Source organism: Balaenoptera borealis (assembly GCF_965194805.1).
Source record: "Balaenoptera borealis genome assembly, chromosome: 17".
Classification (NCBI taxonomy): Eukaryota; Metazoa; Chordata; class Mammalia; order Artiodactyla; family Balaenopteridae; genus Balaenoptera; species Balaenoptera borealis.
The window spans coordinates 9,026,569-9,048,562 of record NC_138876.1 but is presented as its reverse complement, the minus strand read 5'-3'; the positions used below and the strand labels follow the sequence as shown (position 1 = coordinate 9,048,562).

At 43.2% G+C, this 21,994-nt stretch overlaps 1 protein-coding gene across 1 annotated transcript in view; it reads right to left on the bottom strand.

Moving 5' to 3' along the window:
* Window positions 1-11,943, bottom strand: part of HHLA1 (HHLA1 neighbor of OC90) — a 32,685-nt gene extending 20,742 nt beyond the window's left edge. The window contains exons 1-4 of the mRNA XM_082363207.1: window positions 6,802-11,943; window positions 6,207-6,290; window positions 5,753-5,836; window positions 648-731 (exon numbers count right to left, since the gene is read on the bottom strand). Coding sequence (XP_082219333.1) covers window positions 648-731; window positions 5,753-5,836; window positions 6,207-6,290; window positions 6,802-6,955 — 406 coding nt within the window. The 5' untranslated portion in view covers window positions 6,956-11,943. The remainder of the gene's footprint in view (window positions 1-647; window positions 732-5,752; window positions 5,837-6,206; window positions 6,291-6,801) is intronic.
* Between the last annotated feature and the right edge of the window lie 10,051 nt (window positions 11,944-21,994).

Here is a 21,994-nt window from a genome sequence, read left to right as displayed (position 1 = left end):
TGAGGGTGGCCCTTCGAAGAGTCCCGGGCACCTGAATATATCTATTATTTCTCTTTCTTCCTCCCCCACTGCTCCTAAAACAGTAGTTGCTCCACAGTATAGGACACCACCTTTCTGATGAGACCAAGAGTTGGGCTATTGACTGGATCTGTGCTTTTCAAAGTAGGTCCCCAGGGGAATGTGAATTGCCTGGGGTTATATGAAACCACCTTATAACTGAAGCATATCTTTCTCAATTGTATGTCAGACATGAGTTTAGGCTCCATAGAGATCTAAATCTGAATTCTGAACCAACCTTGAGCAAAATATTCAACCTCTCTGAATCTCAGTTTTCTCATCTTTAAAATGGGAGTATAGCTGTCCAATAGAAGCTGTTTTTTTGAGTCTGCCTAACTCCCCCCAGTGTTGAGCCTTGGATTCTTCCTCCAACTTTTTGGACCCCAGGAATAGCTTTGATAGGAAGATGGAAACTTCAAATACTGTACTGGTGGTTGAAACTGTACCACGCTGATTGTCTAAATAAAACTTACATTAAAGTTCCTGGCAGCCCGGCCTATGGTAGGGATCGGGGTGGGAAGTTGACTAGGTTTTATTCCATGATGAATGCCAAGTCTCAAATTTGCCAAGCATTTTCAAGAAGAGCACACCTGAGAGGATGGAGGTTGACTTAAAAATCTCTGTGAGGTAGCTGGTAGAATTTCCAACGATGTCCACCAGTAGGGCTGTGAAATCTGTAAGATAGATTGAGGAGGTTTAAATTTCTCAGACTTGGTTTAAATTTCAGAGACTTGAAGGGAAATGTATATTGTATTTGGATTTTTCAGAGTAGATTTTACAAGTTTGATTTAGTTCCGTGTATTGGGGATTATTAAGAATCATAAAAAGAAATACTACTAGTTATTTTTCAAGTCTTAATTTCAGGCAGGCAGAAAACTTTTGGATCCACCATCATAATCTCCTTTCTCCTCCATTTCCCTCCCCCCACCCCAGATCCTTCTCTGCCAGCACCAAAGAGCTGTGCAAAACCATAGTGTTGAATAATGGTTTTTCTGATTTGTTCCCCCCTCCCCCAATTATTTCATCTAATTGATTTAGAATACCAAATTCATTGGATAGGAAGCAGCCCTGCAGACATGGGATGTAAATTTACATAACTTCAGATTTTCAAAATGACATCAAATTTAGTGGTGGATTATAAACTATGAACTATCAAAGGAGACAAGGACTTTACACAAAATAGAACAAGGAAGCTCTTCTCCTGCCCTCCATGTTCAGAAGTCTGATGGGAGGAGATTGAGATAATTTTACAACATTTCAAGCTATAAAATCTTTGAGGACTTTGTCTCTCAGCACGTTCTGAACAGGTCTTGCCATGGTGGGTGCCATTGACCAATGAAAGGTCCTAACGCACTTCCTACTCAGACAGCTGCTGCCTCTTCTGCTGTTCAGTTATGGTTTTCCAGGACCCAGCAAGTTCTTGGCTTCTAAAACAAGGAGTACTTATTCTAGGAGCCCCAAACTGTCAATTTCTAAAGAAGCTTCTGAGGTCCCACGGAGAGTTTCCCATCATGCCTTGTCTAAATGCATCTTTTACTCAGTAACGGGGTTATGAGCTGGGGTCAGGGGCAAGCTGACTTGAAAATATAGAACCCAGAGAGGCATGAAAACGTGATGTGACAACCAGTGGAATGTATAGCATGCAAGGCCAACAGGAGGTGGGCGCTACCCTATGTGAGCCGGAGCCATGGTGACATGCCATCTTACCACACTTGCACGGGTGCGTGGTTAGTCTCCTAGAGGAAGATGTGGTGGGCCACCTGTACAGGTGTGGACACGTGGCCATGCAGAAGGTAGGCATCCTTCTTTATGTCTCTTTAGACCAATCTGTTTATAGTCACATTGTAGAAACTGAAGAGGGGTAGTATTTCATTACTTATGCCATCTATTTTCTTTCTAATTCTCAAAAGTCTCCTTTGTTTATTAATTCATTCATCTAATAAACATTCATGGAGTGTTGGAGTATGCCAGACATCTTGTAGGCACTGGAGGACTAAGACACCATCTCTGCCTACCTGAAGCTGAGATTAGTGAGAGAGAGAGAGATTCATAGATAGACCAAGAAACTGCAATCCACTATTTATATTACATAGAAGCTATGAGCATGGCTTTGCAGCCCAGACACCAAGCATGGAGTCCAGATTCTGCCCAAGCTTCAGAGAAATGATGGAACTTTCCCTAGGTCCCAGAGCATGTGGCAGGGCTTGAATTTGAGCTGAGGTCTGCCTTGTGCTAAAGCTCCTATTCTTCCCAAAATTTCTACCACTGCTCATACAAATCTCATACTCAATACATTTGTCAACTCTCCTTTTAGAACTGCTTTCACAATCGAGTCCTAGGCTTGGAAGAAAATCAGTTATCACTGCCTCAAATATATTCTTTGTTTTGATGACAATATGAACAATCTAATTTACTAGCAACACACAGATGAATGACTTCTGACTACTTTCATATATAAATAGAAAATAGGGAAAAAACCCTTTTTGTCTGTCTTAATTGGTAATGATTTAAGAATGTCTCTTGGTACTCAGTGTTGGCAAGGGTGTGGAAAAACACACACTTTCAAACATTACTGGTAAGAGTGTAAACTTATGCAAGACTTCTAGAGGAAATTTTAGCAATTTGAAGCATCACAAAATCCTCTTCCTGTCAGACAACAGTTCTATTTTGAGGACTTTATCCTACAGTGATAATTGGGCGAATGCTGCAAGTGATTGTACACAGGTACTCATCACAGCATTGCTGATAATTGTAAAAAAAAACGTTTCCATCAGGAGGAGATAAATTATATTATGGTACATTCTTTCAATGAATACTATGAATTCATATGAAGGATGAAGCATATTTATATCATTGAATGGAATGTTTTTTAAGACATGCTGATTAGTTGAAAATGGAATACCAAATTTCATAGAAAACATGGTAGATACTGACAGCTGTCTCCCAATATCCATCCTCTCATTTTCCTTTAGTAAGAAAACATGAAATTTCAGTTGGGCACATGGTAGTTTAACGTAATTGAAAATTATATTTTCAAGCCTGCTTTGCAGGTGGGTGTGGCCATGTGACTCAGTTCTAGACAATAGGACGCGAAAAGAAGCAATGTGAAAGGTTTCCACAATATATTCACAATATATCAACATCACAATATATTTTATCATCACAATATATTATTTTTTAAATCAAAAAAATTTAAGGGCTTCCCTGGTGGCGCAGTGGTTGAGAATCTGCCTGCCAATGCAGGGCACACGGGTTCGAGCCCTGGTCTGGGAAGATTCCACATGCCGCGGAGCAACCAGGCCCGTGAGCCACAACTACTGAGCCTGCGCATCTGGAGCCTGTGCTCCGCAACAAGAGAGGCCGCGATAGTGAGAGACCCGCGCACTGCAATGAAGAGTGGCCCCCGCTCGCCGCAACTAGAGAAAGCCCTCGCACAGAAACGAAGACCCAACACAGCCAAAAATAAATAAATAAATAAATAAATAAATAAATAAAAATTAAAAAAAAAAAAGAAAATTTAAGCTATTTTCATTAAGGAAAAACACACTCAGAGGAAGGCTATATATCAGAGTTGAGAATATTCAGAAAACAATCCATGTCTGAAGATTATCCACAAACACATCTTCCCCAAAGGTTTTGAACCATGGCAAGATGTTGGCCGAAGTGTACAGCCTCTCATGGTAGCAATTTGAGGGGAATCAGAATTAGGCACGTTGGGACATGTTAAACCTTGTGAAAATCTCTGTGGTTTACCAGGGGAGCAAGATGCTATTTTATCAGTGGTAACGATCCATGGATCAATTCTTTTCAAATAAGCATTGCATGTGTATGAAAACACACTTCAGCTCACCAAACAGAATTACAAAATTCCCCAGCAGATGTGACTCCAATTTTTAAATTTTATTTTTATCTTTCACACAATCAGGGCAGGGACTCAACACCAGACAAAACTTGGCCTCTAGCCGAGGCTAATGAGATGGTGAGAAAGATGTGATTATGAAGAACATTTTCCCTCCCAAATGTAATTTGTTGATGAGATTCAGAGGGTGAGTTAAATAAGAAGATGGTACTTATTGCAGTCTGGCATCCAGTATTTATTAAACAATAATCATTATCCTCTTTAAAAGGTGCACAATATTTGGTCCATAAATTCCACCTTGGGGAATCTATCCTCAGAAAGTAATCTAAAACAGGGAAACGTTTTAGACACGAAGATCTCTAATACAGGATTTTTTTATATTAAGAAAAACCTAGAATCCACCCAAAAGTTCAACAGCATATTAGCTAAGAAAATGCTCACATTCATAGGTTATGTAACCATTACACATGTTTGCAAAGAGTTTGTAATATCATGGAAAATATTTTTAATATTAGGTTAAGCGAGGGGGAAAAAAAAGGAGGAGACTTTTTCACCTTGAGTCTTTGCTTCCCTTACAGACTATTCTTTAACAAGCAGCCAAAGGGATCCTTTTAAAATGTAAGTTAGATCACGTCACTCCTCTGTGTGGACAATCACAATGGCTTCCTTCTTATTCATAGTAAAAGTGGAAATCTTTGTGGCAGACTATAAACTTCTACATGATCTGCAACACCCTTCCTGCCTTGCCCCCACAATTCTGAGCTCATTTCTCACGGCTCTCTGGCTCACTTGCTGGCCTTTCTGGTCCTCACCCTGCCTTTGCCTGGAACACTCTGTCTCCAGGTACCACAAGGCTGTCTCTCAGGTTGCCTGCAGGTAGCCCCTCAACCCTCACCTCACTAGAGAAGACTTCCCTGACCACCCTGCACATAGCAGCCACCTCCACCATCACCCTGTCCCCTGCTTTATTGTTCTCACAGTCATGCCATTAGCAACATACTGTGTGTTTTCAGTTTATTCGTGTACTCCCTCTCCCTTCCAACAGAATCTAAGTCCATGAGAGCAGGGGGTGTGTCCACTTCAGTGTGGGTGATACCCTCACACCTAGAAGAGCATCCGGCTAATAGTGTGCGCTCAACAAAGAACTGCTGAATGGATGAATCAGTGGTGAGAGAGTAATTTTCACTTTTATTTTTCAGGATTCTCTAAATATAAGGAACATGTTGTACTTTTAATTTTTAATTATAAAAGTAATACATGAATATACTGTCTTTGAAAAAAAAATCAGATAATATCAGGTCCCCTTAATCATCACCCTTCTATTTCACATTCAGACTCCAATCTTCTTTTCAGAGGTAATCACCTACCCAGTGTTCAAATATGTATATATTTTTTCATCAATGCCATTTTACTCTATTTATTTTTGAACTCCCTTTTTCTAATTGAAAACGTCATGGAAATATTTCCATACATAGACCAAACCTGGCCACACGCATTCATTTATGTACTCTCTATGGCTGTCTTCCAAGATTTGACTATACAGTAGACTATTCAGCCATTTTCCTAATGATGGATATTTAGGTTGTTCTCAGCTTTTGCTCTCAAACAATGCTACCTTTTGTTCTTGCCCCTCTGCGCAGATGTAACTATTTCTCTAGGGTAGAAAACCAAGAAAGGAACTTTCCAGGACAATGGATGTGCACATATTTAAGCATAATAGATATCATTACATTTTCTGATCTTAGTCTAAGGAGAAAAAAAAATAATTCAACCTTATTTAAAAGGGCACAAGCAAAATCAGGGCAGCCTGCAAGCCTCAAAGTGAGTTCTACCCACCTGATAAATCGTTGGTCCGGTTGTTTAAGCAGTAGCAGTACCGTGTGGGGAATTTGGCCGGGTCCACAGTCTTCAGGTTAGAAACTGTGAAGAGAAACGAAGCACCTAGCACCCCTGGCACATAGCCTGGCCTGCCTACCCATCGCTTACCGTTCTTGCCGCCAAGAAAAGCTGGAGGAGGGGGATTGGGAGAGGGATGGATTGGGAATTTGGGATTAGCAGATGCAAACTATTATATTTAGAATGGATAAGCAACAAGGCCCTACTGTATAGCACAGGGAACTCTACTCAATATCCTGTGATAAACCATAATGGAAAAGAATATGAAAAAGAATGTATATATGTATAACTGAGTCACTTTGCTGTACAGCAGAAATTAACACAACATTGTAAATCAACTATACTACAATAAAATAAATTTTAAAAAAAGAAAAGAAGGAGAGCCAGCACTTACTGTTGTAAATGGCCACAGAAAACTTGTGGAAGGCAAAGGAGCTATAGGAAGTAACACTCAGCAAGGAGAAAAATTTCTTGCTATCTGTCAAAGACATTGAGATAAAGGAACAGTAAATGCCCACTAACAATAATAGTAGTAATAGAAATTAGCAAACTGATCATGGAAATTAATAATACGATGAACAAATAAAAATATAATAATAAACACTGAAAATAAAAAACAAAAATCAAATCAAAGCAAACCAAAAACAAACAGACAAAAAAGGCAAAAGTACATGTCCCTTGGCTATATTTCCTAATCTGTCCTTAAACTCTTGCAATTGTCTCACAATATAGTTATGAGTAGAGATGCCTACACAGATGCTGTGTTTGGAGCGCAGCTTGCTCTCAAAATGCTGGCAAACCTCCTACTTCATCTGGACGTTTTCAATCTCATCATGAGTTAGGTAGGACACACATCTTCTGCTCTGAACACAGAGGAGCTGAGACACACAGAGACGTGACGGGTCTTGCCCAGGTCATGGAGAGTCCAGAGGCGAAGCAAGAACAAGATAAAAATGGGCCTGGATTGTGCTTTTTAAAAAATTGGTTACCTTTTAAAGCTCTGATCAGCATCCTGTTCACCAGCTCTGTCAGGTTAAGTGCAGACAGATCAACTGACATTGCAGGCAGCTCTGAAAGAGATTCAAAGGTAACGTCATCAGCAGGCCTTTCTTGGCAAAAGGAAAAGTTCCTCACTTCCGACATTCAGGCAGATGTGCCTCCTCTTTGGACATGAGCTCACACCCTGTGCCGGGCACAAGGATTTGGAAGATAAAAGGCAGTTCCTGTCCTCAGGAGGTGACAGCTAATGGCGTACACTGTGACAAGCAAGAGTAGGTAGAAGAAGTTTGGGTGAAACACAAGGAATGCTTATTTTAGGGAATATTTTATCTCTGCATTTGGAGAGAGTAGAGATTGGTGGGAGATGCTTATATATAATATACGATATAAGCCCTAGGAAGTTGCAGGAGTTCTCAACGTGCTGTCTAATATAAATAATGACATTGTCTAACAGAGGAGCTCGGATCCTGGCTGGCCCTTGGCATCACTGGAAAGATTTTTTTTCCAGTTCCACAATTCTGATGATTGGGCTCCGTCCTCAGAGATTCAGATTTAATAGGTCTGGCATGTGTCACGGACATTACTACCTAAATCCATCCATCCATCCATCCATCCATCCATCCATCCATCCATCCATCTATCCATCCATCCATCCATTCATCCATCCATCCATCCATCCATCCATCCAACTGCCCAGATACTGGTAGTGTGCAGCCAAGTGGAGAGACGCTGCTTCTCCCAGCTATTCCCCGAAGACTTGGAAACAACAGTTGACGAAGGGGACATAAGAGCTTGACGCTGCTCTTCATGGTTTTGCAAACACTGTCTTTTCCATCTCTTACTTAACGTTCAGATAATTGTGGCTAAAGCAATCTGAGGATTGCAGGGATGCAGTTGCCCCGCTGCGGGGGTGAGAATGGAGGTCCAAAGAGGTGGGAGAAGTAATCTCAGCGGCCCAGGCCACCCATGGAGCATTGGGGGTGGGGTGGGCGGTACTTACCTGTGGTATCCAGAAAAGCGACCCCCTTTTCTCTACTCTCTTCTCGGAGGCCAGACACTGGGAAGAGAAAAGGCTTCAGGAGAGAAGTAGAGCCTTTGACCCCAGCCCCACGTTGCTGGAGGGGCCTTGAGGTCTGTACTGCAGCTGCCCTCCGGTTTAGTGAAGGTCAGCATCACCGGGGGCACTGTGACCCCTCCCCCTGAGATTCTAGTCTCCTTGAACTGGACGTGGTCTAGAAATGCATATTTTAATAAATAGACAAGGTGATTCCCATGCAGGGGGTCTAATCCACCCCATCTCTTTACTGGATTGGGAAACCGAGGCTCAGAGAGGAGAAGAAACTTGCCTAAATTTGCACAACTGAGTCCTGGTAATGAAGGGCCAGAACCTACTTCCAAAATATCAGGCCACTTGCCCACTCAGCAAATTTCATGCTGCCAAAGAAGACAATGTCAAAGGAAATTTTGAAATACCAAAGGCGTTCATTCATTCTTTATTCATTCGATAAATGCTCACCTAGGGCTAAGCAGTATGGTAGATGTTTGGTATAAAGAGGTCAACAGGAAGGGACTGAATCTCCACGGCCGCAGAGCCTACCATCTGTGGCTCAGAGGGAGGAGGGAGATTCACGTGTAATCCCACGGGAAGAGTGTCAAACAGGGACCAGCAGGATGCTGGGAGCACCTCTATCAGAGAACCCAACCTGGTCTAGGGGGATGGAGGAGACCTCACTGCGGAAGTGACGGAAAGCCAAAACCTGAAAAGTCAGCTCTTTTGGATTAGATGCCATTTACTCATACTGCATCCGTTACTATTATTGTTGCAGTGATTATTTTTTCATGTCACATTCCAATGGAGAAGGTGATTTATGTCCATTTTATAGATGGAAAAACCAAGGCACAGAGAGGCTGAAAAATGTGTTATAGTGTCACAGAGTAAGTCAGGATTTAGGACCAGTCTAGTTACCGTTGCACCAAGGAAAGCCCCATCTTTTTCCTTCTTAACTTCTTTATATCCAGACACTGAAATAAAAGTTTTCATGAATAAAATAGTACCGTGGAAGCAGAGCCTCAGCAATTTATAATATCCTTATAACTCATCTTATCCAATACTACCTTTGAAGGATGAGAAACTGAGACCCAGAATGTTACGTGATGTATCCCACATCTGGCCAGTCTCCCTGTGTCCACCTCCTCCCAGACCCTGGCAACCACCTTTCTTCTCTCTGCTTCTATGAGTCTGACGATTTTAGATTCCTCATAGAAGCAGCATCATGTGGTATTTGTCCTTCTGTGACTGTTTATCTCACTTAGCAGAAGGTTTATCCACAATGTGGCAAATGGCAGAATTCCCTTCTTTTTTAAGGCTGCATAATATTTCACTGTATGTATATACTACATTTTCTTTATCCATTCGCCTGTGGATGAACATTTAGGTTGTTCCCTCTGCTTTTTATGTACCCTGTTGGAACTTAGGTTCAGTCAACCGTTGTCAGCCAATTTGGCCTTTCACAGACGATCGGGCTTTTTGGTTGAATATCAGAGCTTTGGGGTTAGAGGTAGGGCGAGTCTGTGGATGCCCTTCTTTACAACACAACACGGCTACTGGAGGTGGCGGTCATGTTCTCGTTACAATTAAAGGAAGTCTGAGACAGATGTTTATTACCAAGCAGGCCTGAAGCTGTCAAACAAGCCCCGCCCTCTGGCTTGGGAGAGTCCGTCCGGCTCTCCCCTCTCAGGCACCCTGAGGGGCCCTTGATGCCCACAATCTACTCTGAAGCAGCTGCAGTGAGATGTGTAGGAGATACCAGCCGACCTCGCCTGTTACCTGCCCAGGAAGCAGAGCCCTCTGTCAGCGTGAGGGGCCGGAATCATCTGGGCTCTGGATTGCCAGGCTCCAGGGATGCTCTAAGCTGCTGGGTTTGTGGGATTCTTACACCTGTCAAATCCGAATGATGGGCCCTGGGCTGCAGTCTTCCTAACCAAGAACCTTTCTTAACACTGCTCATTTCATTAAGGAAAAATTATTTCCACCACTTCTTTTTATAATTACAAACCCATGGGTGGATTTTGGTAACAATATTTGAAGTGTGAACTAAATACCCCAGAAGCAGGGATTTCTGAATAGGATGCTATAGACATTTTTCAAGTAAATTGCTGGGCAGATAACATAAAGCTATTGTTCTCTTTTTGGATAAAATGACCACCATAGTAGTATCTTTAAGGTAGATGGTATTAGCACTCTTCATACTTAGTCATGTTTAGTATTTTATCGATTTTCATGGTTTATGATTACCTGTGAAACAGGAATTGTTCCCACTTAAAGAGAAAATTAAAGACCCAAACAGGGGAAATATTTACTGAAAATTATCCTGCTTATAGAGAAGAAATTGGTACAACTGGTGTCTTCTGGAGAAGGGAAGTGGCTGACTGGTGGAGCATTTAACTTTTACACCTTTGTACCTTCTGCATTTTGAACTATATGAATGTACTAACTAATTAAAAGTAAATAAAAAATTTAGCATAAAGAGTGATTCCTGTTACCACTCCCATCCCCAAATTCAAAAGTATTAAAAAAATTATCCTGCTGGTTTGCCAAAACGTTAGGAACAGAAACCCAGCGCCTGACTCCTCTGTGTCTTTTACCTTGTCATGCATTCATTGTCTTGCTTTACAACCAAATTCATACCATCAGAAAAAAAGTCAAAGAAAGGTGGGATTATTACAAAAGTGATGATGTCAAATAACAACATCTCCCTTTATGAAATCTTCTATTGCTAATAGAAGGTCACAGTTTTTGTGGATTTAATAAGGTCATGAGAATCTGGATGTACCACGAACCATAAAGCAATGAGCAGCTCATGGGAACTATTACTGACTGTTAGAGCTGGAGGTACAGGTACAATCTCCATCTTACAGACAGAGACAGTGAGGCTCAGAGAAGCCAAGGAATTTACCCAAGACAGAGTAAACTAAGAAGGACCACCTGCCCATTTACATGCTGTAAGTAGGAAGGTCATGAAATTTTCCTTCTTGGCTTCCCCTTTAAAGGCAGACTCTAAAGGAAGAAAAGATTTCATCAGAGAAATTATAACCCAGACATAACATCAGAGAAAATTTAATCCAAAATAATCCTTTTAAAGATGAGAAAATTATGATGTGGACTTGCTTAAAATCCCACATGTAGTTTGCTCATTCATTCAATCATTTAATCACTAAATATTTATTGACTGACTATAATAATACTAATAGTTGATCATGTTACTAAGCCTCTAGACTTTAATAGGCATTGTGTGTGTTAGATGCTGGTATAATATGAGCAGATAGATACAGATTCCATCCTTATGGAGCTTATAGTCTAGTTGGGAAGGCAAACATGAAGGAAATTAAGACCCATGGATATTATTACAAACAATGTTAGGTACTTTGAAAATGTTTTGAGTGTATGGAACAGGGAGCCTGAACTAATCTCAGGGATCTGAAAGCCGTCCCTGGGAGGTGACTTTCAGCTGAGATCTGAAAGACGAGTAGTGTGTGAGCAGGACGTAACTGGCTGAAGGGGTATTCTGTGTACAGGTAACAGCCTGAGCCCGGGGTCTGAGATGGGCATGAGTATTATTTTATGAACTGAAAGAAGGCCAATGTGATGGAGCATAAGGAATGAAGGATATGAGGGATTGTAGACGATGGGGAGGTGGGCTGGGTCATGTAGAGCACGTAAAGGACTTAGGAGACTATCCAAAGAAAAGTAGAAAGTCATTGAATACTTTTGGGGAGGAGGAGGGAGAAATGAGGGAGGACTGGGAGGGTGGCTTAATGAAATGTATGAAAAGATGGCTCAGGCTGGTGAGTGGAGAATGGATCATTGAGAGACAAGAGGAGAAGCAAGGAGCTGCTTTGGGAAGCTCTCCTGGTGGTCCACCAAAGAGAAGATGATGCTTTGGATAAGGATGGTAACAGTGGAGGTGAAGATAATTCTGTTGCATAAATGGGACTCAACTGCAACAGAATAAATGGGGAATTTATTATTGCCATTTTTATCAAACTCGTTTGGATTCTGGGCTGAAACGCTGGCTGCTACAATTCTCTAAAGCACAATGAATACCCAAACATAGTATACAGAACAGACACTTCAACTTCGACCAGACCCACCTGTGTTGTAAAGGGACAGGACACATGCGAGGCCCATGCACAGCCTTACCAGTGGACCATGTAGCAGGAAGGCTGGCATGTCTTGGATACTCTGGCCCACCTGGAAGCAAGCAAGCAAGCACTTGGAGGAAACCAGCTGGATTACTAACCACATTGATGCAGAACATCCTTGAGAATACTGCATGGGGACTCATTAGAAATACAATTGATAAAAGCCATTGTATAGTTAGGATAGGTTAGGTTATGCTGAGGTAACAAATTAACTCCACAATCTCACTGGCTTAATTCAACCATAAAAGTCAATTTCTTGTTGATAGTCTGTACTCGCTGCGCATTGGTGGGGAACTGCTCTTCATGTTCACTCAGGGGCCCTGGATAATGGAGGTTCTACCTTCTGGTAGTTCTCCATCCCTGTGGCCTCCTTAGTCATTGACTCACAGTGGCAGCAGAAGGGAGAGACCTGGAGGATTATGCACCAACTCTTAAATGCTCTGGCAGGAAGTGACACGCTTACATTCATTTACAGCCTCCACCAGAATTACTCATGTGGTCCTGAATGACTGCAGGAAGTCTGGGAATATGGGAGGGGTGCATGCATATGCAGGGAGAATCAGTGTCTCTTCCATGGGTTTTCCTGCTGTTTAGATGGAAAATACCCTTCAAATACAGCATCGCTGCTGCTTATAAATAAGAAAAGAATATTAATACACATGTACATTTGAGTGTTCACACTCTCTTTCCTTCACTGCAACACTGTGTGCCAGCCTTTCCCCTGGACATTTGCTGCACAGAATCAGTATGACAGTTAAAAGCCGCAAAGCTGAGACTAATAGGAAGGATGGTGAAAATTTATTGAGTGCTTTCTGTGTGCCAGACACCACACAGACTGCTGCCTGACGCACACTGTCACATCATAACTACACAATCTTGATGTGTAGGTATTAATGTATTACCCATTTAATACGGGCTGCGCAGACTTGATTTGAAAAGAGTAGAAATTTGCCAGTGGTAGAGAATGGAATGGATCTGGAAGGTGACTTGGGGAAGAGGAGAAATGTCAAGAGCAAGTGCACTGGGGTGAAAATTTTCTCAGGAATTGAGCATCTTCATGGAAAATTATATTTTAAGAAGTTTTGCTACCCATTAGGGATAGAACCACCTTTGGAATTTTCTTGAAAGATCCTCGTAAACATTTAAATTGCTTTTTAATTATTGGTAGATACTTAAGTGGTGTTTCTTCTGGATGTCACCCTGGACAGAGATAGGCCTCACAAAGCTGGGGGTGGCGGGGGGGCTTTCTTGGAGTCCTCTTATTCTCATATATCTGTCTACTCTTTGAAGTTTGGTTTTCCTCATCAGCAAAATGGGGATAAGAGAACTTAGCTCATAAGGTCTTTGTGAGGATTTAAGATAATGAATCTAAAGTACTTAACCCAGTGCCTGGCACGTATAGGTGCTTGGTACATACACCAGTCATCATGGGCAGGCAAAGTCCCCCTTAAGAGCCTGGGCCACCGTGGGACACTCTAGGGCAGAGGGAGGAGCAGGGGTTAAGGTCCCACAGACTTGATTTGCATCTTGACAGTGTTGTCTGGGTCAAGATACTTAACCTGCATTCACTCAAAAAATCTTTGTTGAGCTCATGGCATTGGTGTTACAAGCACAGACCCTGGAGCCCAGCTGCCTGGCTTTGCTTCTTGGTTTGGTCACTCCTGCTGTGCAAGTTATTAAACCTCTCTCTGCCTTAGTTTCCTCACCCAAGGCTGTTATATTTATAAAATACAGTGAATGGTATATGGTGCAGAGCAAAGGCTATGTAAATTCTTAACAAATAAATAAAAGTGTTGGTACTGAAAAAGATGGTGGTACTCTAATAGTAAGAAAGAGCAACGATATTCCCCATATGGATGGAATTACAATCTTCAAAGTTATATTTTACAAAGACTGGATCAGACGTCCAAAAATTTACCCTGAAACGGAGTCATCATTATTTCACTGCATTTCCCGTGGCCATTTTTTAATTCTTTTTTTTAAGTATAGTTGATTTACAATATTGTGTTAATTTCTGCTGTATGGCAAAGTGATTCAGTTATACATATACATATTCTTTTCCATTATGGTTTTTCACAGGAGTTTGAATGTAGTTCCCTGTGCTATACAGTAGGACCTTGTTGTTTCCCATGGCTATTTTTGAATAAACAGCCAGTGACACTGGCATAAAAGCTAGTCATGTAATGATGTGATGACAATAATAACGTACTCAGTGGGGTCAAAACATGCTGCCCCCAAATATACCACTTTGGCATATGGATTATTTTGATCTAAAGCCCGTTGAGAATCAACAGGTGCAGAAAGAAGCCTTCTTGGAGCCTCGTCTCTCTGACTAAGAGCAGACAGTCTGCCATAAATTCTCCTTCCTGGTGGGGGGAGGGGGAGTGTTATGGCCATGAAGGGAATGGAAAGTTGGCACCAAAATGGGACTGCACAAACGAACCTTACTAAAATAACCCTTATCTTCCACTAGTTTCCCCATATATTTACCTTCCCACGATTTAGCACCCTAGAAACTCAAAACTCTTTTTATTTCTTGTCACTTCCCCACAAACTTAACATCCTTCTGTTAAAATGATATAGAAGCTTCAGGATCTGACCACCTTTTTGAGGTTTTCATTTATTTCTGTGGTGCTCCCATCCCATAGGTATATGAAATAAACCTTTTTTCCTGTTAATTTTTTGGCATTTCAATTTGCAGGGCCCCAGATACTGAACCTAAGAGGGTGGAGGAAACAGTTTTTTTTCCCTCTCCAACAGTATAATGTATTGAGCCTCTACTTTTGGCTATTATCTCTGTTATTTTGCCTTCTCAAGCATCCCATGAGAGACACACTGATATTTCAATTATACAAGAGAGGGCCCCGGGGATCAGTGGAAGAGGCCCCTACTTGTGGTCATGTGGCTCTAACTGGGAGAACTGGGGTTTGAACCATGGTCTCCCAGATAATAAAGTTTGTGTCCTTTTTTTTTACCATGTTCTGCTCTGTTCTCCCTCCCTTCAGAACACCAGCCCAGAGTGCTACAAAAGGGCCTGAGGTTGGAAACGAACAGAATTGATGATTATTTCAAAGCATTTTTGTGGGTGGAAGGGTAAGAAGTCCAATCACACCCCCAGGAGAAGCGCTGAGAAGTGTCGTTGGGACCCATGATCCGTGAATCAGCCCAAGAGGCTTGTGAAATGAATTCACAGTCTGTCTGTGTCTGATTGGCAGTACACCTGGAGCTGGAAATGTGAGCGGTCAGAACAAAGCTGCTGGAGCCTTAATTAAACATTGTATTACTTCCAATTAATGGGAATCACCAATCAACAAAGACTAGTCTAGCCTGCCAAGGAAACCTACCTTTCTCACTGGACTTTGCAGCCGAAAGATGGCCAGTCAGATACAGAATAATGAAAATGTCAGTGTCAGGGTGAAAACTCACACTGAAGTCCATCTCGGGTGGACCAGCCACAGTCAGAGCAGCATATGTTCTCAATACATTGTAACAGCGCATTTGAGACAGGAAGACAAGAGTACAGCCATTTTGAAAAAGGGCCGGGGAACGACCTTGGGCCAAACGGGACTTGGAAGCTAAAGAACAAAGGCTCTGGGGTCCTGAGTCCCAGAGACAAAAACCAGGCTCATAGGAATACAAGATTAACTTTATCTCTGTTACACTAAGGAGTATACCTAGTGGCCACAAGACAAGAAGCTCAACTATCAATCTTAACCTTATCTGTTCCGGTGTCTTCTTGCAGAAAATTCTCATGCACTCCTTTTCCCTCACCAGAGCACTCCCTATTCCCGACAGCCATCATGCAGCTACCTGGTGCTGATCAAAGAAGTCTGATGATTTCTGGAAAGTAACCAGTGATCATGAGACAAACCCTCCCTACTGTTATAAAAGCAACTCGCCCCTTCTCAGGGAGCTGACACTTTTTTCCACCCTCTCCCTTGTGCACAAGCTCTCTCTTTTAATAAAAGAGAGAGCTTTGCTTACCTAAGGGTCTTGTGGAAGTGACATTCATGTCTATGGTATTGCATCCAATAATCTGGAGAGGGCCCAGTAATGCTTGCACTAAGCAACCTTCCTAGTGAGGACCAGCTCCCTCTCTGTGAGGAGGGCCCAGAGGCCTAAGGCTGTCAGACAACCGGCCCAAGTTCCTTCAGCTGAAGAGGAGCAGCCCCGGCCTTCACACCGCGGCAGTCGGCTCTGCTGCCCGGGAGACACTGAAAGGGGAGGTTCTGGCTTTTCAAAAATAGTTCATTCAGGGGCTTCCCTGGTGGCGCAGTGGTTGAGAGTCTGCCTGCCAATGCAGGGCACACGGGTTCGAGCCCTGGTCTGGGAGGATCCCACATGCCGCGGAGCAGCTGGGCCCGTGAGCCACAACTACTGAGCCTGCGCGTCTGGAGCCTGCGCTCCGCAACAAGAGAGGCCGCGATAGTGAGAGGCCCGCGCACCTCGATGAAGAGTGGTCCCCGCTTGCCGCAACTAGAGAAAGCCCTCGCACAGAAACGAAGACCCAACACAGCCAACAATTAATTAATTAATTAATTTTAAAAAAAGTTCATTCAGAAAAAGAAGCAAAGAATCTATCATTTCTTGACTATCTGAGGTGCCAGGAATTTTACATGTGATATCCACTGGTCCTGGAAGTAACGCTACTTAGGGGTTGTCATCCTTATTTTATAGTTGGAGGAAAGCAAGGCCCAGACAAGCAACCGGCCCCCGGGAACGCAGCTGAAGAGCCAGGAGTGGAATCCCAGTCTGTTTGCCGCCAAAATCCGTGATGGATTGGCCTCTGAGAAAGTATAGTTTCTGAGCTGTTGCCTTGCTGCCAGCCATTTTTCAGGGCGTTCTTTTCTTCTCATTCCAATTCTTTGGATTAAAGATCATGTTTCCTTTATCACAGATGTGAGGACAAGCCATTCCCCGCCCCCCACCCCGGCTGAGGGCTGCATTAAGATGCTAATCGATAGCTTAAGGGGCAAAATGGAAAGAAACAGACTGTGATCAGGGGGTGAGTCTTAGCTTAAGTGCAGCGTAGGGACTGGGTGATAGAAACTCCTCTCCTATCATTCGGCAACCAGGAGCCCAGAGCTTGGGAATTAGAGCAGATGCATTTCTTATCTGGCTTCATGCTTTGGGGAGTAGAGGGAACCGAAGGGTTTGCAAATCTCTACGGTATGTGACTTACCTGTCTCCCGAGCAGGATAAATGACTTCAAAGAATTTAAGCAGCCTGAAAGATTAACAGCTAAGTCAGAGCTGTGGGGTTTATATGAGTTCTTAGTGAAAGATACAGAGGGTGGAGGTGGGGAAAGGCTTGATAACTTTGCTTTAAGTCCTCTGGAAAAAAAAAATGGAATAATAATCCTACCAAGAAGTCACAGCGGTGAAACAGGATCAGAGAAACAGAGAAAAACGCCTTTGCTATGAACTGAATAGCATCCATGAACAGAATGACAAAGCACTGATTCAGCGTGGGATGGGAAACCTCTTCTGACAGTAATTACGTGTATTGAAGGAGCAGAACAGGATCACAAGGTGATGATTTCCCCTTCCTGCTGTAAAGGTCTGTGAGCCAAGCATCACCTGTCCTGTGAGCCAGTAGAAGTCTTCTGAAGAACTGGCTAGGGGTTGCTCGTGAATTTTAGCAGGGTGGGCAAGCCTGGCCCCATTGCCTGTTCTTATAAAGCCGAAAATGGTTCTACATTTTTAAACAGTTGTAAAAAAGCAAAAGAAGAAGAGTATTTCATGATGTGTAAAAATGATATAAATTTTAATTTCATTATCCACATGTGAAGATCTCTTTGGCTGTGATATGCTCCCTTCAGCTACCCACACCCCAAACTTTAACTCATCCTTTTTATTCTCACCTCAGACTTCCCCGTCACCAGGAAGCCTTCTCTGATACCCTCCCATCCCATTAAGGGTAATATTTTTGTATTTGTCTTATTGTGCTGTATTGGGATGATCTCTTTGCTTGTCTGTCTCCCTCAGTAGGTTGTGTGTATGTGTGTAACTTCAGGGCAGGTACCCTTGTACCTCAAGCATCCTGCATCCCAGCACCTACAATGGTTCAGGCCAGCTGGGACCCACGCAGGAGGTGCGGACAGTGAGGATATTGTCAGAAGAGGAGGCAGGGGCCAAACACTGTCTCCGGGAATGGTAGAGGAGAGCCATTTGTGTGCCAGACCTTTTCAGGGTGCTGGGGACTCAGCTCCAAATAAGCCAGTCTGGATCCCTGCCCTCATGGCCTGTACATTTCAGTTTAGGGAGATCAGTTATCTCAACGTTACTTTTCTCATCTATGAAATGAAGATCACAAGAGTAGCCACCGCAGAAGGCTGTCAGAAGGATAGAATGGTCATAAGGAAAGGGCTTACAGCACCTGGTTTAAGGTAGACATTTGAGAATTGTTACCCATTGTCTGCCTAGAAAGATTGCATTTCTGAACTTTTGGTTGACTCTTGTGAAATATACCTATTGTGCTAACAGTAACATTTCTGGATGAAGCAGCAGGAACAAAAGCCACAGCCCTGGTTCTGCTTCAGTGACTGGCTAGCTGTGTGGCCTTGGGCAAACTGCTTGACCTCTCTGAGGCTCATTTTCCTTGTACTTAAAAATGCAGGTACAAAAAGACAAATGCTGCAGGCTTCCACTTGTACGAGGTACCTAATAGTCACAATCATAGAGACAGAAAGTAGAATGGTAGTTGCCAGGGATGGGGGGGACGGGAGAATGGGGAGTTACTCTTGAATGGGTGGTGCAGAGTTTCAATTTTACAGGAAGGAAAGAGTTATGGAGATGGAAGTTAGGGATAGTTGCACACTGTTATGAATTTATTCAATACCATGGAACTGTATGCTTAACATGGTCACTATGAGTTTCCCTACTCAATGCCCCCAATTCCTCTCCTCTCCTCTCTCTCAAGGCCACACCAATCAGGCATCACAGCAGCACCCCACCCAAACCGCCTCTGTCAAGGTCTCCATGACTCCCATGTGGCTAACTGCTCCGCTCACTCGACCTCTCAGTAGCGCTCTGTGCCTGCAATAGGTCATTCCCTCCATGCAATGAGGTCTGCACTTGGCATCCCCAACGCCATACTCTTCTGATTGCCTTCTATTTCATCAACTGCTTCTGCTCAGCCTCTTTTGCTGGTTCCTCCTCGTCTCCTTGACCTCTTGAGGTTGCTGGGTATAGTCCTCAGGTGTCTCCTCTTTTTTCTCTATACTTGTTCACTTGGAGATCGCATCTTGTCTCATGGTTTTAAAGGTTATCTATAACTTGTCAAATCCATAGATAGACAGACAGACAGACAGATAGATAGGTACCTTCAGCCCTAAATAATCTTAACTCCACACTCAGCTATCTACAGAACATTTCCACTAGATGCCTCATATGCATCTCAGATTTAACATTTAAAAAGCCAAATTCACGTCCTTTTGCAAAAACCTGCACCTTCCCTAATCTACTCCCATCTCAATTAATGATACCTTCATTCTTCCACGTACTCAAATAAAATACTGCATAATCTTCCTGGATTCTTCTCCTTCTTCCACATCTCACATTCAATCTATCAGAAAATCCTGTCATTTCTACTCTTATTCTTGTTTTAATTGTCTGTGGCTGGGTTCTTTTTTTAAATTATTTTTATTGGGATATAGTTGCTTTACAGTGTCATGTTAGTTTCTGCTGTACAATGAAGTGAATCAGTACCATGTGTAAAACAGATAGCTAGTGGGAACCTGCTGTATAACTCAGGGAGCTCAGCTCGGTGCTCTGTGGTGACTTATATGGGTGGGAAGGGGCAGCAGGGGGGGAGATCCAAGAGGGAGGGGATATATGTATACCTATAGCTGTCATTTCTACTCTTAAAAGGTATCTAGATTCTAAATATTAAGATTCCTCACCACCTCCATCACCCTGGTCCAAGCCACTCTTGGCTCTCACTTGGATTATTGCTAATGCACTAGTGTTCCTGATTAATCGCCTTGCCTCTGCCTTTGCCTCCTTCAGTGTATTCTCAATCCAGCAGCTAGAGAAGCCCTTGTTAGCACCCATCAGATCTTCTCACCTCTCTACTCAAAGCCCTGCATGACTTCCTGTCTGACTCAGAGTAAAAGCAAATGTCCTTATCATGACCCAGGAGGCTGTTCATGACCTGACCTCTGTTACTTCTCTAATTTCATTTCTGCTTCTCTCTGCTAACTTCACCTGCCCTGCACTGGCCTGGGGCTGACCTGCCCAATTTAACCAGAAGATAAATTGCTGGGAATGTTTTCATACTTGATGTGGAGGCAGGATACAAGGACAATTGGACTTTTCTCAGGGGAGACACCTTACACGTCTTCACTGTGGGGAAGCCACAGGGTCTCAGGTCAACTGGATGCCCGAGCTCATTGTTGGAAGCCGACATTGTTAAGAACAATAACTGGCTCCCAGGAGGATCTGGGATGCGAGGTTATGAATGGGCTTTTGCTCCATTTGTGCAGATGGAAAGGGATTTTCTCAGGGATATAATTTTTAGGCTCTTTTTCTGTCTGGCAGGCAGTCATCTGAGACCGGAGGTGGGTATGTTTTATTGGGGGAGGGACGTATGTTTGCTGAGTGGATGCTCTTCTCACCTGTCAGCCACAGGCCTTCACAATGATAAATGTGGGCCTGATCTTCTAGCAGACCTTCTACACTGTTTCCTAGTGGTTACAGGCACTGTTTTAATAATGAACACGTTCATGGGCACCACGACCAGCTTGCCCAGTGTTGGCCAGCTCTGTCCTTTGACTTGCAAGTGATTTGTGGCAACCTGGCTGGGTTTTTGCTTCCCTGTGTGTATGCAGGGTTTTCAAGTGGGCTTATGTACCACATGCTGATTTTTCTCCATGCTGTTTTCCCTCTGCCCAGCTGCGAGCTCACCTGTGGTCACAGTACACAGGTCACAGCAGGCAGACAGCTTCTCTGGCCACGTCTCTCTGCTTCTCTGCCTCAGAGCTTTTGCACCTGGGAGCTTGCTCAGCTGTAGCACAGGAAAACTGACAGAGGAGGGAATTTATATCCCAGGGGCAACTCTCAACCCGGGAAGAACAGGGCTCCGTGGATGAATGCCCCAGATGCCCGTCCCAAGGTGGAATGATTCTCTGGTGTATTTCACATGGGTTCTCGGGGGGCTCCTGGTGGAATTGAGCCCAGTTACCCGCAAGGATTACCTCATTCTTTACTGGCTTTTCTCCCTCCCTGTTCCAGTCTCTCCACTCTTTCTCAGCTGTGTTTTCTGGGATCACTTTCCAAATATACTACCTGCATCCAACATTCTGTCTCTGTTCTTGCGGAAACCCAAATTAAGGCAGCCAGGCATGTGGGCACAGGATAGAGTCAAAAGCTGTCATTCACTGAACATTCGCTGAGTGCCAGATCCTTGGCTAGGATAATGACCCTTCAAGGCACACAATTTTCTCCCCACTTTACAGATGATAAACCAAGACAGAAAAAGTTGAGTAACTCTCCCAAGGTTCCCTGCTCCAACTCCCTCTTTCTCATGAGAAAACATCCCTTCCTGCTGTACTGACAACAGAGAGAGGCCATCTGATATGAGCTTTACTAATTTCCTCTCCGTTGACTTACATTCTCTCTGAGTCACCCATGTGGTCTTCCCCCCAACATGGTCTAGGAGGAGAAGCTTCTCCAAAGGAGGTAACATGAGTCTTGGGGGTAGATGGTCCTGGGCCCTACCTGTGACTGTTCACTTATTAATGTCTGTCCTTGGGCAGGTCTCTTATGTTTCTGGGTCTGAATTTTCTCACCTATAAAAATGGAGTAATAATGTCTTAAAACTGTAACGATTAGATAATGTTTTACTAAACTCTGTACATCTACAACCTGTACAGTGGCTGTTTCTAAGGAGGTGTGCAATCCACATCATGTACTTTGTAGCTATGAAAACATTGAATTATGTTTTCTTTCTTGTGTCTTTATTCTCTGCCTCTCAACCACT